Source organism: Tasmannia lanceolata, unplaced genomic scaffold (genome assembly GCF_043159265.1).
Source record: "Tasmannia lanceolata isolate RefF3 unplaced genomic scaffold, GAP_Taslan_0.1 ptg000004l, whole genome shotgun sequence".
NCBI lineage: Eukaryota > Viridiplantae > Streptophyta > Magnoliopsida > Canellales > Winteraceae > Tasmannia > Tasmannia lanceolata.
Genome location: NW_027518681.1, coordinates 6,354,537 through 6,371,953, shown reverse-complemented (window position 1 = coordinate 6,371,953; position 17,417 = coordinate 6,354,537). Strand labels below are relative to the sequence as shown.

General features: G+C 38.2%; 2 protein-coding genes across 3 annotated transcripts in view; both read left to right on the top strand.

The window, feature by feature from the left end:
* Positions 1-1,426: 1,426 nt before the first annotated feature.
* SR45 (arginine/serine-rich 45) lies at positions 1,427-8,994 on the top strand. Its single transcript, XM_077377825.1, has 12 exons — positions 1,427-1,695; positions 1,778-1,846; positions 1,946-2,034; positions 4,881-4,927; positions 5,021-5,101; positions 5,195-5,351; positions 5,540-5,765; positions 5,845-5,910; positions 6,829-6,945; positions 7,435-7,504; positions 7,832-7,869; positions 8,549-8,994. The coding sequence occupies exons 1-12, from the start codon at positions 1,499-1,501 to the stop codon at positions 8,613-8,615; spliced, it is 1,224 nt and encodes a 407-aa protein (XP_077233940.1). The 5' UTR covers positions 1,427-1,498; the 3' UTR covers positions 8,616-8,994.
* A 5,223-nt stretch (positions 8,995-14,217) lies between these two features.
* The window catches only part of TBL13 (TRICHOME BIREFRINGENCE-LIKE 13), a 46,911-nt gene continuing 43,711 nt past the window's right edge, over positions 14,218-17,417 (top strand). For both annotated transcript variants that reach the window (XM_077377823.1, XM_077377822.1), the window contains exons 1-2: positions 14,218-14,615; positions 14,695-14,875. In XM_077377823.1, coding sequence (XP_077233938.1) covers positions 14,258-14,615; positions 14,695-14,875 — 539 coding nt within the window. In that variant the 5' untranslated portion in view covers positions 14,218-14,257. The remainder of the gene's footprint in view (positions 14,616-14,694; positions 14,876-17,417) is intronic.

Sequence of the window (17,417 nt, the reverse complement as noted above, 5' to 3'; positions counted from 1 at the left end):
AAATCAACACCCTAGATATATCCTCTTCGCTAGATGAGAGCCTCCAAATATCAACGGTCAAATTCTCGAGAAAATTCTGGTTGCCGGAATTTTTTGGTTCTTGGGACTTTTGTGGAATTTCAACAGCGTTTGGTTGCTGGGCCCAAAATAATTCCAGGAACCAACATAACCCCGCATGAAACCCTACCCTGGAAAAAAAAAATACTCCCAGGAACCAAAAATAAGCTTGTAGAAGAATTTGTTTTCTTCCCAACAGTTCAAGCAACCAAACAAAGCATTTTTTTTCCCACAATAGTCCGGTCAACCAAACATGGGATTTTTATTTTACCGGGATACTCCCACGGAGTTTTTTGTTCCACATAAATCCCAAGAACCAAAACAATTCCGACAACCAAACGGAGAACGAGCTCTTTTAAATCCAACGGTTTAGATTATTCATCTATCTAAAGATCCATCTTGCTTGCTGGGCCCAATGATGGACAAGATTAGACCTGGCAAACAGGTAATCCGGTGGGTACGGGTAAGAAATACCGGCGCGGGTACGGGTAGCCTTTCATGAACCCGAAACCCACTCGGGCAGTTACAGACCCACGGGTAACCCGGCAAATTTAAAGAAGAAAAAAAATAATATATATATATATATATATATATATATATATACGAAGAGAAATTATATGATGAATGGGTGTATGAACACATAAAGGTGGTACGATGGATGTACAAAGCCTTGATATTTAATCCAACAACAGCTTCTTAAGAAGTCAGCTACTGTTGGATCAAATATCAAGGATGGGATGATGAGTACATGTTTATACGCTCATTCATCATACAAATTTTCATTTACTTTAACAAATGGGAAATGATATTTACGCCCCTATTGATCACCAGGGACACTAGGGACACCCGGCACCAGTGTATGTGGCAATCAAATCCCTTGGATTATTCTGACGTCAAGTACACTATCCCTTTTAATCATTGATACACTGGCGCTAAGTGTCCCTAGTAATCAGAAGAGGCGTAAATATCACTTCCCTAACAAATGTTTGTTTTGGTACAATCAAAGATACCATCACATGGTCTGATTGCTTTGACTTGTTTTGTTGGCCCACTCACATAGTCTATTTTTTAGTGTTTAGTGTTTAGGCCTTAAGAATAAAAAGTTAAAAACCGAATGGCGGGTAACCATTGGGCCGCGGGCACCAACGCCCGACCCAGACCCACCTGCGGGTCACAGGTACGGGTTGGGTGCGGGTATTGAAATTGGTACCTGTACCCCTGCGGCCGGGTGTACCCGCAGGTAGGTCCCATTTTGCCGGGTCTAGACAAGATCCGGACCATTTACACCACGCACGTGACGTGCTCCAATCAGATCACGTGCTCCTCCCTCTCTCTTCATTTTGGTTTATATTACTATCAATTTCCACATCTCAACTCGCTTTTTCTAGGGTTTCTCTAGGGTTTCTCCTTCTTCCTCCTCTTCTCCCAATCTTCGCTCGCCATGGCGAAACTACCCGGTCGAGCTCGACCGGCTACACCATCCGGTTCCGGTTCGTCTTCCCCCTCCCGGTCTTCCTCTGGTTCAGATTCTCGGTCTCGATCTCGCTCTCGTTCTCGCTCCAAATCCTATTCCTCCTCTTCTTCCCCTTCAGGAAGCGCTAGTTCTCGGAGCCGAAGCCCTCCACCTCCCAAAAGAAGGTCAGTTTACAACGAACAAAATTAGGGTTTGATGTCAGAACAAAATTAGGGCTTTACTCATTTTCCTTTTTTATCTTATCAGTCCTGCAGGACCTTCAAGGCGAGGTCGATCTCCGCCACCGCCAACTAAACGAGCTTCCCCGCCCCCTAGGTGGGAGATTCACCATTTTTTTTTCAAATTTTAATGCAATTTCTTGATCATTTAACATGTTTTTTTTGTTCACTTTTTTAAAATTTTTATTTGTTGCAGGAAAGCTTCTCCTGTTCCTGAATCTGTGGTTCTTCACATAGAACAGCTTACTAGAAACGTGAATGAGGGCCATCTAAAAGAAATATTCAGTAAGTTATTTCTTTTTTTGTTGTCTATTGGCCTGCATTTACATATATATTAGTATTTCTTCTAGCCCAGTTTCAGATTCCCAACTCTTATCTAACCGTCTATTTGTTATTATATCTGTCTTTGTGAATCTTCGACGAGAGATTATTTTCATTGCATTGTCCTGTGTTATATTGGTTTCGTGAATCTTCTGAATCAGTTTTAGAAAACTTTTAAATGTACCATGGTTATGGGTTTGGATTTTTATACATTTTGAGAAGGATTTTCGAGAATGATGGGTTCGGTTGCAGATTTTTGAGACTTATTGTTGATTGCAGGGACAATGATTTCGACCTTCTTATCCACTTTTTAATCCTTTCATTTCGTGTCAAATAAAATCTCCAAAGACTGAGAGTGTAGGACTCAGAATTTTTGTTTTGTTATCTTGTTTTATTGGTTGACACCTCTTGTTCCTAAACCAACACGATGAAACTAAAATGGAGATACAGGACTGGCCGTTATATTTAAGTGTTATGTTGTGTAAACTTGTGTCCTTGTGTAATTCAGCATCTTTAATTTACTGAGTACTTGGTGGATGTGCAAGACTGCTGTATGATCCTCTCCATGCCCTGTTTTAATCCTTGCACTTCACCTCCATCAAAATCCAGCGTAGGACTTACACGTGTTTTTTAGTTATTTTGTTCCATTGGTTGGCACCCATGTTCCTAAAACCAACTACTGAGCTAAAATGGAGGTATGAGACTGCCCATTATATTCAAGTGCTATGTTGTATAAATTTGTCTCCTTGTGTGATTCAACATCTTTAATTTATGGAATACTTTGGTGGATTTTCAAGATTATTGTGACTATGATCCTCTCCAAGTCCATGCCTCCCTCTATTCCCCAACACCTCTCTTTCTATATAGATCCCTCATAGTTGGCAGTGGCAAGGAGCATGGATCAAAATATCCTTGATAGGTTTTGCGAGGATAACTTCGCTAGCCACTTCAAAATTGCTTCTGCCCGAGAGGCTAGTGTTGTGAGTCCTTTGTTTCTCTAGAGGGTAAGGCACTGTGGAATTTTTTTAGTCAAAACTTCTTTGATCTAGAGCTGGTTCTGGTGAGATCCTTCATGGTGAGGTTGGACTCAATTTTCATTGAGAGGCAAGGAGAGGACTAGCAGGTTTAGATTTGGTGTGCTGTTGGGAAGTTCTCAGTCATATCCTTTATAGGAAGTAAGTCACCCCTTCTGCCCCTCTTACTTGGATGGTGTGGGAGTCCTCTGCCTCTCATCGGGTTCGTGGCTTTTGTTGGAGTGCTTGCCTGGATATGTTCCTTACGTTTGAATCGTTTGATGCCCTCCATAGTTGAAAATCTGGTCATCATCAACAGATGCAATACATGTGGTGTAACGGAGGAGACTGTGCGTTATTATTATTTTTTTGATTGCAGTTACGTTAAGCATATTTGAGCCTTCATTTTCGGTCTTTCTAAGGTGTTCTGGGTTATGCCAAGACACATTACTGATCTCTTTTATGCATTGACCCACTTAAGGGAGAAAATTTTTGATTCTGGCTTTCTTTGTGGTTTTGTGGATGGTCGGGAAGGAGAGGAAATGCAGTATCTTAAAGGCATATAGGAATGCATCGCAGGTCTTCAACAACAGGCTTTCTCTTTGGTGCATTTTATGGTGGTGCTTCCTGATTTTAGAGGCATTTTTGAGTCAACTATCCTCTTCTCTTGGAAAGCAATCCGTTTGAGTGCAGTCCCTTATGATTGTCCATTCTCCAGATGGACTTCTCCTCATCCTGGGTTCTTTAAGCTTAACTTCAGTGATTCAAAGCTTAGGGAACCCAGCTAACGCTGGAATTGGTAGGCTCTTTCGTGGGGCAGACAATGGTGTTACTTGGGTTTTTTCTTGGCCTATTTGTGTGGCAAACTCCATTGCTCCCTACTACTCATATTTATGGCGTATAAGACTTGATTTGCGGCAGTTAAGGTCTGTGTAAGCTATCAAAGTGGTGCCCTCAATTACTAAGGGCATGTTCTAGTTCTTGCAGGGCTCTTGTTCCATTGAGGGGCATGGGATCTTATTCCAGCTCATTCTTTGCTCTGTTAGCGGTAGCCAAACTCGCTATACTGCAAGGGGAGAGGGGAGTATTGGCGGTGTTTGGCCACCTCCCAAATTGAGGGGTTTTGTACATGTTTTGTTTGTGTCCCTTTACCACCTCGTTTGAGGTGTTTCCTTTGCTCCTTATCAATAAACTTCACCATTAAAATAAAATAAACCCAAGCAGAGAGTTGGAATCATCTTTATCTTTTAGCCATATTCCAGGGAGTGTAAACAACATGGCAGATTCTTGGGCAAGAAGAGTTGATTGTGCGGAGCTTTACATAGGAGTATAGGACTATAACAGATGCATTTCCATTATTTAATAGGACTAAATTTTATTTTATTTTTTGATAGTTTTATTCTGCTGCATTCAAAACTTCATCACGATCACTCAGAAGATGCACTAAAATTCTGCTGCATTCAAAACTTCATCGCTATCACTCAGAAAAAAGGATATAATAAAATCATTTTTTTGAATGGCATAATAAAATCATTGTGTAGCATAATAAATCTAGCTTTTAGGTGACATGTTGTCTGCTGCATTCAAAACTTCATCGCTGTCATGCAGAAAAAGAAAGATACAATACAAACATTGTCCAGCAGAATAAAACTAGCTTTTAGGTAACAAGGAGCATTCTTTGATTCAAAAAGATCATTTAATTATTATTAATCCTGATTTATTTCATAATCTAGAAGTTAGTATGATTTATACTAATGTGGCCTGTTTATTTAACACTTTTATGTTGCCACCTTGCAGGTAATTTTGGAGAAGTTGTCAATGTGGAGCTGACCATGGATCGTAGTGTATGTTTACAAATTCTAACTCTTCTAACGGCATAGCAAAAGACTTTAGAATGTCCTCGTATATATAATGTGAAATTTATTTCATGCTTGCAGGTCAATCTTCCAAGGGGATATGGATATGTTGAATTTAAGACGAGACCTGATGCGGAAAAAGCTCTTCTTTACATGGATGGTGTAAGCATTAATTTACTTTCAGTGTTTTAATTATCTGTAATGAAATCACACTATTTTTGAGAATTTAATGTCCAAATTGATCTTCTGATGCAGGCTCAAGTTGATGGAAATGTTGTCAGAGTAAGGTTCACATTACCGCAACGCCTGAAAGCTGTACTGCCTCCAAAGGAAGTTCCCGCTGCACCTAAAAGAGAAGCTGCGCAAAAGGAAAATGTTGAGATTGAAAAGGATGGACCACAGCGGCGAGAATGTATGACCTTATTCCAGTTACAGCCATATATTTAAAATTCAGTTTCAGGACCGAAACCGATTTTTTTCTTTTTTTTTCAAATTTCGGTCACTTCGGTCGAAATTTAAAACAATGGTTACAGCTAGGATATTGGATAATTAGTTTTACTCTGTATATTGTACTTATGGTTTTTCAAATCATTTTATCAGCTTCCCCGCGACGGAAACAGCTTTCGCCACCCCGAGGGCGATCTCCTGTTGCTCATCGAAGAGGTGAATCACCTCGTCGTCGGCCAGATTCTCCACAACGGCGACGTGTGGACTCTCCTGTCCGTCCCTTTCGTCGAGGTGAAACACCACCACGGAGGAGGCCAGCATCTCCACTTAGAAGGCGTTCTCCATCCCCTGCTCACCGTAGGCATAGGTCACCAGCACGGTTTGTTACATGTCATTTCTATGCTTATATTGCTGGATTGTTTATTTTGACACCATCTGATTAATCCTTTCCTTGATAGGGCTTCTCCTCGAAGGGTGCGTGGCAGTCCAATCCGCAAGCGTTCCCCAATTCCACCAAGGCGGCGGTAAGCTGTTCTCATTCAATCCATTTTTTCTTGATATTGATTTGTGCGGTATTCATTTTCTGTTGTGCTTAGACTTTAAGCAAGTTATGAGCAAGGCTAGTATTGTGCCAATATGTTGACTTTCTCTTTTAAGAAATGATGGCAATCTTACTAGTTTCAGAATTTTCAACAAAAAAATCGTTCTTCTTACAAAAATAATATCATTTTTTACGGAATGAAGGGAGAATCATTTCAAAAATGATATCATTTTTTACTGAATGAAGGGAGAATCATTTCTTTTTTGTATGATCAAATATGGCCTCAAGCATTCTGTTACTATGGAAATCTGTTCTATGTTCCACACATTAATTTTGCAAAAGAGATTGAAGTGTGCAAATGATTATTTTGGTACCAAAAGTTTGGAGGGTCCAATTCTTAACTTTGTTTGTCAAAAATATTAAAGGGTGTTGTAAATGTGCTTTTGGTGCTTCATTAATCATGAACAATTCCTAAACAACTGTAGATGGTTTGCAAATTGCAACTGTATGTTTCCATATTGTCAAACATTTATGAGCAATTCCTAAACAACTGTAGGTGGTTTGCTACTGCAGTATACTACAAAATACTTGTTTTTGTACAGCCAAGGAGCCAGTCCTTACTATTTTGACTTGGAATTTGGGATGTTACAAGAATTAGCATCTTTGAATTTTATAATTGAAATTATGAATGTTTTAGTGTCTTAGACTGCTCCGCTTTGTTTTATGCACAATTTATGTTTTCTTTGTCGAACTGTTACTACTATAATGAGAAATGGAGTCTCTGTAAGAAGGTTATTAGATCATTTCATAAAATAATATGGGGACTCCGATATTTAAGTTGTCAGTCTTCACTTGGTATCAAAGGGCACTCTTTTCTCAAGGTATCTGTTCTTTTGTCCAGCTCACCTCCCAGACGAGCTCGCAGCCCTCCTAGAAGGTCACCTCCCACTCGCCGGCGTAGCCGCTCTCCTGTTCGCAGGCCTGCTCGTTCACGTTCAAGATCAGTCTCTCCTCGCAGGTAAATGCTAAATAAAGCAAACATCTGCTGCTTTGTTAATTGTGTCATGGCTTTGTTATTTCAGTGTTAATTATAATCTTATATATTTTAACTTTTAAGTATGCATATTTTTTGTGAAGAGAAATGGTGACGTTTTATCTTATATATTCTTAATCTACGTAATGCTTGTTATTTATTTACACACAGCAACGGAAATTAAGAATGATTGAAGTTATGCAAGAGGACTGTAAAAGTCGATGAATACTTGTCAAATTATTTTATGACTTGTCGAACTGCTTTACTAAGTACTAGCTGACTTTTTGGTCCATATGCTGTTCGTGTTGTATGTTTTTTAATTATTCGTTAGTTTGAACTTTGAGGGGATGCTCAAGTTGCCAATTTCAATTGGCCCTGCTTATGTTCGGAAGGACAATACTGCTGTGTAAAGTGCACATGCAATTCTATTCCATCTGTTTATTTACTGTTCCAGTATTGTTCATGTATAAACAGGGGCCGAGCACCACCTCAAAGGCGTGGAAGATCCAACTCATCCTATTCTGGATCCCCAAGTCCTCGCAAGGTATATCTGGTTATTTTTATTCTAATATGTACTACATACTCTCTCTCTCTCTCTCTCTCTCTCTCTCTCTCTCTCTCTCTCTCTCTCTCTCTCTCTCTCTCTCTCTCACACACACACACACACACACACACACACACAACAAAAAATAGAAAGAAAAAATGGAAAATCCTGAGAACTGGTTTGCTGTTCTAATGTGTACTACATACTCTCTCTCTCTCTCTCTCTCTCTCTCTCACACACACACACACACACAACAAAAAATAGAAAGAAAAAATGGAAAATCCTGAGAACTGGTTTGCTGTTCTAAACTTTCTTCTTGTGCTTCAGGGAGTCAAGAAGATTTCGAGAAGTCGTAGTCCAAGAAGGTAGCATCGTGTTCTACTGGTTTTCTTTCTCGTATTTTTTTTTTCATAATCACTGAGATATCTATACTGGTTGGGCAATTTCTGTCCTCAGCAACATAAACCTTAACCTTGAAGTGATGCGTTGATCCTTGGACATTAGTTAATTGTTTCATTGAGATTTGTCACTTGGTTAGGGACTAGCATTGTTCTGGATTCTTCTTTTTTCTTTTATTGCTCCTGTGGGGCTGCTGACCATGGGGATAACAAGCTGGAATTTATTTTATCCTGCGATACCGATCTTTAACACCTTCACATAAAAGAATAAAGAAGAGTCCAGAACCATGATATCCTCTGTCCACGTTGACATTTGTCATTGGATAAAATATTACCATAACAAAATTGGTGAACAAAGTACAAGATAATATTAAGATATTTTTTTTCCAAGTAGGATGGCCGATCCCGGGAACAACTTATCCAAGTATTTCTGTCAATATAGTGAACAGCCCCTTGTTTTCTTTTAGGGGTTGCTTCAAAAAAAAATGCAAATTAATAGCAGCAGAGTTACTGTTTCACTGTCTCGAATTTCGCTGAAAGGATTGATAAAAAGACAAACAAAATCACCCATGCTTTTACGAAATTTGAGCAGTCTACTCTGTTGGTTTCTCTAGACTCTGGTGATCAATTGTTGTAAGTTGTGCAGGCCTGTGAGAGGAAGAAGCAGTAGCAACAGCCACAGCAGTAGCTCCCCGGCTCCTAAAGCCAATTAGTGCATCCAGCTTTAACAGGTAGGTATTCCTCTCTCTCTCTCTCTGGTTCAGTCCACAGGAAGGAGCTGGTTTTGGTGACTTCACTTTCCCAGCTATCATGCAAGTGAATTGCTATGCCTTTTTTTTTTTACTCGGAGTTTCTTGGAATTGTTGACATGTTCTTGAAATTAAATTCTGCAATCCCGTGAACAGCATTAGCCTAAAACAATGGTCAGGACCTTATCTGCGTCTAATGTATTTTGTGAGGATATCTGTCGTCACTTTCGTTTGTTAAGACGATTGACATTCAGCCATTAGATTTATCTGAGGTTGTTAGCTCTAATGTATTGTATTTAGTATGTTCTTAATGTCTTTAAAGTGATGAATTATTGGCGATGGATTGGAGTGTTTCGCCATATGAACGATGGCTATATCATTATTCTTGTGCTTCGGATCTCAAGTTGATCAAAAAATCACACCAATAACATCCACTCATGTGTATTTTTGTTGTTGAATATGAATAGTTGGCTGCATGGTTTGAAATTTCGACCGAAATCTGAAATTTTGGATTTCAGTCAACACCGTCGGATAAAATATTAATTTTTAATTCCTTTACAAAATTTCAGCTGAAATTACCCTGAAATTTCAGCCCAGAAATCCAACATTTCACCCCCTTTGTACCGAATTTTGACCGAAATTTCGGTTTCGGCTGGGTCCAAAATTAATGCCGAAACTGAAATTTCAAACCATGGTTGCCTGTCTACAGTTTTTCATGACTCTGCTCTATGAATACTTTTGCACCATCCGGATCGGATCGATCCTCCGGTGGTGGGGAGCCTCATCACCTCCTGGTGTACCTGAGCATTCATCTGAATTCTAATATCCAATAATGTTCCTATGTGAGGCAAGAGGCTCTTGGGGATATTCTCGTCTTCACCTCGGGTTCTTTGTTATAACTCATGCAGTTATGCTAGTAAAAAACTGTAGACAGGCAACTATTCACACTCAACAACAAAAACACACATTATTGGATGTTAGAATTGGGTCACTAAATGGCGAGAAATTAAAAGAAAAACCTTTTGTATTCACCGAGAATTGTTAGATGCCGTTGATTTCATGTGGAATTCTAGTTGAGCCAAAAAATTTCAAGCAAGGGAAGAAAGAAAGACCTTTTCGGATTGCAGTAATTTTTTTTGGTAAAGTTTGGAAAGGAAAAATATTGTTAAAAGCTTCTACTTTGGAAGGCCTGAAAAATGAAGGCTTGAACTAAATCTATTTAATAACTCAACACCCAAATCCATTGGGTTGATGATGCAGTGGACGAATTGATCAGAGCTTAGCAGCACTTAGAAGGGCCTTCAGTTTATGATATTATCCCTTTCAATTGATTACAATTATAGGCTAATGATATTTGCACTACATGTTTTGACATTGACACAAACTCACCTTGTCTTTTATTATTGAGATTTTATGTAGTATCTGTGCAGTCCTCGATTTTTCAAAACGAGTAGTGGGGCCCATGTCATAGCATGATTCAAATCGTTCATTTGTTGGGTCACAATGTAAAAAGAGGCTGTATTCCAAAAAAAAACAATTCTATAAGACTGTCTTAACCCTCCGATCACTGTACTTTTTGAAAAATACTGGACTTATAAAATCTCATTAACCCGCGATTCCCTAACAGCCAATTAAAAGGGAAAAGACAAAGTGAGTTTGTGCCATTTATCAAAATAGGGTATTATATCATTACCCTCTTTCTTTCTTTCTTTTTTCTCTTTTAAAATTGTTTTTTCCAGCAATCTAAACACAGGGCAAGAGTGTGCGAATAAAATGGATGCTTCAACATTGCAATTGCAAGACGAAGAGCTACTTATCAATTATAAAAAAAAACATCTAAATCTTAAAAAAACAGAAAGTCCAAATCAAGCAAAAAAACACTAAATTATCTTCGAATAGAAGGTAATATACCCAAATCATGTAACTTTACTCTTCCGTTTTACCAGACATTCCTCAAGTTGAGCCCTGAGAGCCTAGACTTCCCCTGAGACATCATTATCATATACTGTTTGCACATACTGCATTTATTTTTCCAAAAGTACAGAGGGGCTCACATGGTTTCGATGATCCAAACCATGTGGGAAAAAAGTTGGGTCCTACATATTATTAGGAACTAGTAAAAACCCGGTTCGATGCACGGGCCGACAAGACCACAGCATAGGTCAATCGAAACCGTCCATATGATGGAGCACAACATCAATAGGTTGTGCCCCAAAAATCATTTCCATAGGCTGATCGTAGTCCTCCGATCTATAGAGGTTTCCATAATATGTTGTTCCTCTTAAATATGATGGTTAAGATCACCTTATAGATTTTTTTATTAAAAAAGCATAAAGGAGGGGGGTAGGATCGACATTATGTGGCTTTAATGGGTGCCTTTGTTAAAAAGCATAAAGGAGGCGGTAGGATTGAAAATATGTGGGTTGGATGGGTGCCTTTGTTTGAAAAAGTAAAAAAAAGTGACGTCTAATTCTCAAAGAATTTTCAAAAAATTCAAAAAATCCTTGCCCTTGCTTTCCTGCCACCTCAGTAGTGAACAGTAAACCCCCCTCGAGATTGGGGATATTTTATATTTCTGTTGTTATTGGGTTCGTTTATATACCTTGATCAAGGAACTGCACATCAATTAAGCATGACTTCTTTTGGTCACAATATAATTATATTAGTCCCATGGTACAATGTTTCAGTATTTTGTTGGCATGATGTGGGTAATAACGATCGTTCATTTCAGTTGCAAAAGTTTCAAGCAGACATGAAATGCAGAGAGAAAGAAGAGGTGGATGTTTATACTGACGTCATCACAATATGCTTTTTACATGTTAACCTCTTTCTTAAACATTTTATTGAACTGCTTATTTGTTTCTTCGTTTTTTTTAACTTATAATCTATTATTTGTGGAATTTCTTTCATGTAAAATTTTCTGTTAGCATCTGTGAATGTAAATATCATTTTATAGGCTTTTCATTTATGTTTTGCTTTTAATACCTTTGGAAGTGTAGGACAGGTGGATCCATTATCTCCTTCAATTTGAACTATAGAACATTCTCAAATCATGAAATTTACATCAAAACATGACCAAATTCATTTTTTCTTTCAATTGCTCTTGATGAGAACTATTTTTTTTTAAATCGATCCAAACCATTCATGTGATGGAGCACAACATCAATAGGTTGCGCCCAATAAATCATTTCCATAGGCTGATCCAGCCCTCCAATCTGTAGAGGTTTCCATAATATGTTGTTCCTCTTAAATCTGATGGTAAAGATCACCCTATAGATTTATTTATTAAAAAAGCATAAAGGAGGGGGTAGGATCGAAATTATGTGGCTTTAATGGGTGCCTTTGTTAAAAAGCATCAAGGAGGGGATAGGATTGAAAATATGTGGGTTGGATGGGTGCCTTTGTTTGAAAAAGCCAAAAAAAGTGAAGTGTAATTCTGAAAGAATTTTCAAATAATTAAAAAAATCATTGCCTTTTCTCTCCTCCTAAATATGATGGCTAAGATCACCCTATATTTTTTTGCCCGACCCGATTTCCAATTCGGGGTGATTTTTCCCAACCCATCTCAATCCGATTTGCAAAAAAGCTTAACCCGACCAAACCCAAATTCGGGTTGAACCCGACTCGCGTGGGAACATCCAAGTAACAATGATGGTTTCAAATTATATAGTTGATGGTTAAGATGACCCTATAGATTTTTTTACCCGACCTGATTTCCAATTCGGGTTGATTTTTCCCACCTCAACCCAACCCGATTTGCGAAAAAAGCTTAACCCGACCCTACCCAAATTCGGGTTGAACCCGCCCCGCGAGTGCTAATGTCCTCACTATCATATTTTATAATGGCACTGCTCACCGTATTTTGATGATCGCACTCCTCACTTTATTAAAATGTATGGTATGGCCCGTACCATAGGATGATCCAAAGCATCCATTAGATGGGCCACTGCCTACAGAGGTTGTGCTCCAAAAATAATTTTCATAGGTTGATACGAACCCTCCGATCTATAGAGAGTTATAGGTTGATCCAAACCGTCCATGGGATGGAACACAACATCAATCAGTTGTGCCCGTTAAATGATTTTCATAGGTTGATCAACCCGTCAAGTGCTTGGAATCCGTCAATATTTTGCAAGTGTCCGCATGAGTAATACAGAGTACCTTTGTCGTCAATGTCATATGTCTTGACCTCTTCTTGGTAGTTTTTTCCGTAATTGTCATAGACAAGTACCATGTGTCGGTACTTTTTGTATGTAGATTACGATTTTACCCTTCTCATAGAGATAGATGTTAGATATTACCGAATGGGTTAATGATAAAAGAGTAATGCTGACGTGTAAATCCCAGAGAAAAGGAACGAAATTTCTTTTTCCTCCCGCTGCCACCTCAGCAACTAAAGAGTAAACCCCGCTCCCTCTTTATTATATTAGAAAGATTAGATAAATATTAGATTAGATAGATCCTACCTTTCCAACTTTTTTTTACTCGGGACAGTGTTACGTGCCTTATCATTTCCACTCTCGGTTCCCAAAAAGCTTTGACAAAGCCCTTTAAATACTAAAAGACAATAAGCTTATAAGCTTATGCGGAAATATCGAAACAATGCAGTGCTCATATCATTTCCTTTGCACAAATTCATTTCGTCCTGTCTCTTTTAATAACTAGGAAAAATGCACGTGCGTTGCACGTGGGACCCAAATAGCAATTCAAATAGTGCAAAATGAAGTGGCAATCTGACATTGAAGTTGATTAAAAGGAACAACTACCTAGGATCTATTCATATAATAGGGAAAATAGTATTACTTTACCTTTTACCGAAATTTTCATCTGAAACCGAAACGTCCACATTTCCAAGACGATCGAAACTTAAGTTGAAATTTAAAATATTGCCCTTAAGCATGGTTTGAAATTTCGACCGAAATCCAAATCCGGTCAACCCGAAATGGTATGAAATTTTTAACGAAATTTTGTTCCGAAATTTAACCAAAATTTCGATCGAAATTTCATTCCCCCCCTCCGAAAATCCCTTCCCGAAATTTAAGGAATATCCCAAAAAAATATGGATCTATCCCTTATTTAATATTATCCTGAAATTTTGACCGAGCTAAAGTATCTTTTAAATTGATTTTTATGGATTTCGCAGATTTCGCCTGAAATCTGACTAAATCAATGATCGACTATTTTTCTCGTATAGGACCGAAATTTCGGGATAATATTAAATAATTATTCATATTATTTAATATTAATAATTGTTCCTCTTGAGGTGCCCGGAATCCGTCAATATTTTGCAATTGTCCTGCATGAGTAATATAAAGTAGTTGTTTCGTCGTTGTCATATGTTTTTATCTCATCTTGGTATTTTTGTTCGTAATTGTCATAGACAGGTACCCTGTGTCGGTACTTTTTGTATGTAGATTACTATTTTACCCTAAAGAAAGTAGTTAATATCATAACTTATTATTAAAGAGAATAGGCATTAGATAGCTGGGATATAGATGGGATTTTTGGGAAAGAGTGGAACACATTAACCCATCATTTTGCCTTTATATATAGTAGTTAGATTAATCGGCCTGGGGATGTTTGTTAGGAACTTAGGATAGACATTCATGGCCGCGCGAGACCACGCAAAGAGACAGTTTTCCTCCTTGTTTCGCCTCTCTCTCCTCTGTTTCGCCTCCCTTTTCCTCGTATATTCCGCTCTCAGATCCTCCAAAACCCTAATTCCCAACAGGGCAACAAACATTGGTGATGCTCTCTGCAACTATTCCGATGGGATGTGGATCCACGATCCTGACCGTAAATCTCGGTACGACAACACCTGCAAAGAGATCTTCAAGGGTTGGAATTGCATCTCCAAATCCAACGCTCACGATCTACTCAACTGGCGTTGGCAGCCTAAAGCCTGCGATCTCCCACCGTTCGATCCCATTCGATTTCTCCAACGATTCAAACACACCAACATTGGTAAAACCCTAAAAACCCTACATTGTTAATTTGATTTTTTTTATGTACTCTCCCCTTGTGAAATATTGGAACAATGCAGGATTTGTGGGTGATTCGTTGAATAGGAATATGTTTATTTCTCTTGTTTGCACTCTGAAACGGGCGACGACGAGCGAAGTTAAGAAGTGGCGTCCTGCTGGGGCGGATCGCGGCTTTACTTTTCTTCCTTATAATCTTACTGTCGCTTATCATCGAACTAATCTTTTGGCACGATACGGTAGGTAAGCGATGCTGTGTGAAGTGATTGTTTTTCGGGCATTGGTTATTGTTCATTTGTTGATTTTAGCCCTACTTATTTATTTGGTTTTTTTTTGGTAGTAGATAATTAAATTTGAACCTTTTTTTTTTTTGTTGAATTTAAAGCTACTTTGATGATGCCTGAATAGCTCAATTTTTAGGATATAACTTAAAAACTAAAGCGTTTGGATTTATGAATTTCAGATGTAAGTGTGGTTGTTTTTGTTGGGTTTTTACTCTTTTGATTGTTGTTGATGAATTTGATCTGAGTCTTTTATTCAATGCTGTCTTATGGATTGATTAGTTTAAAGATGAAAGTGTGGTTGTTGGTTTTAGGTCTTGGCACTTTTGAGTGTCATTGATGAATTTGATTCTTTCTTTCAAGTCCCATTGATGCGCAATGTGCAATTGTTGTATTTACTTAGGCGAGAAGACACTGTCTATTGAATTGGAAACCAATCACTTGCAGAAGATTTATGAGTTTAAAATGAAAGTGTGGTTGTGGTGGATTCAGATTGTTAGTCACTATCCTAGAATAAATGTAGAGGTTGATGTAGTTTGTATAGTTTGAGCCTTCTCTTGTTGCTTGAGTTTTAGGTGGTGAGGTGACTTTAAGACTGTAAGTGGCACTTGGTTTCTGTCTTGAGTGTCTGCAGAAGCTGAAAAAAGTGATTAATGGATTTTCTCAATAGTTGTGTGGTTGAAGGTGATGGTCATGGATTAATTAGGGCCTTTAGTTGTTGCTGACATACACTAATCCAAATGCTCAGGTTTATCGTAACTGATGCCTTGGCTTCTTGCTTGAGGTGTATTTTTTTATTAATTTTTTAATGATGGTAAGTATTTATTGAAAATAAAGTGAAAAATGCAAAGGCAGGCTAGAAAGCAATGCAACACAAAGACCCAGGCTAAAAGAGATAAATCAAGGAAGCGCTAATGAAGGTACTATCAGCGCTAGAGATGCCCTCCTTCGCATGAATGTTTGCTTCTGAATTAGCCTCATGGAGGACATGGTTGAAAGAGACTTGAATATCTTGCATTTCCCCTAAAGTTCCCTCAGAAAAGGGAAACAGATCTGCTTACAAATTGCTTGAGGCACAATTTTATTAATTTTTTCTTTTTGAACAATAAATATGGCTTTTTATGAAAGCCGTAAAGAAGTTTATGAAATGACTGAGGTGGTCATAAAATCTCAATCTACAAGCACGATATCCCAACAAGATGCCGAAAACCTAAATATAGATGAGGACTACAGAGGAATGTGTTTCCCCACGACTATAGGCTGATGTTGAACCTCTTCCTTGGCTTGGCTAACAGTTCTGCCACCTTGTTGGCGTACCTTGCTTGAGGTGTAAATTGGAAAATGGTAAACGGTGTTCTTCTAGCATGATGAATAGTGATGTGGTGATAGATCCCGTAACTGGGCACTTCCAAATTTTATAGAGAGGTCGTGAACTCATTAATCTAAGTTTAGGATTATTTGGAGATTGGTTAATATTTATTCTGATCTTAGATAGCCTCTTGGAAAGAACATTGAGGAAAGCAACATCACATTTTAGTTTCTTGATGGAGAACCTTGAAAAAATAGAAGAGCTCATTGACTTGCTAATGCTAGAAAGAGATATGCTGGTACAAATTGGAAGACTTGGAGCTTTGGAATTATTTCATGTTTGTCAATCCAAACAGAGGAACCAAAAGCTCTAAAGTTGGACTTCCCATTTAGTGTGAATTCCAAGGATTGGTGTGTTTACATATATAAGTATGGGCCAATAAAACTTTCAGAAATTACAGCATAAAGATGAGCAAAGTGAGAATGGGTATAGAGATGCCGGGAAGCATCATTCAAGAGATGGTCATTGATAATCAAAGAAGGACAAATCTTGGGATAAGAAAACGGAAAAGAAAAGAAATATAAACATATTACAACATAGATATGAGGAAAGTGAGACTGGTATAAAGATGTCGAGAGAGCAAAGAAGCACCATTGAAGAGATGGCCATCGATAATCAAAGAAGGACAAATCTCGGGATAAGAAAAAGAAAGAAATCTAAACATATTGCCACAATCGATGAAATTAAGTATGCTTTTGAAAGTTCATTGGGAGAGCAGTATACTTGCAAATTGTGTTTTAGTTTCAGCATGCTACTCCTCCCAATAACTGCCTCATCATTCAAATCTGTCTCTGATTTTAGAATAACTTGCCTTATTTTTAATTGGGACAATTAGCATATGTGCCTTCATTCTTTGAACTTATTAAGGCCATGTTTGACTGCCGTGAAAATTTCTTCCATGGAATTGTAGTAAATTTTTTAGAAGAGATGGTGAAATTTTTTATACTTAAAGTGGCTGTGTCGCTCGTAAAAAATCCTCCGATTGCGCTCCGATTCAACGTAATCACAGTCTTGTTCATTACATCACAAATGAAGGTAATGTTAGTCTTTTCATCACCGGCAACTACATTTTCAATGTAGATGCTGGCTTTAATATAGATAATAATCCTCCTCGGGCTAGATAGTTTAGCTACAG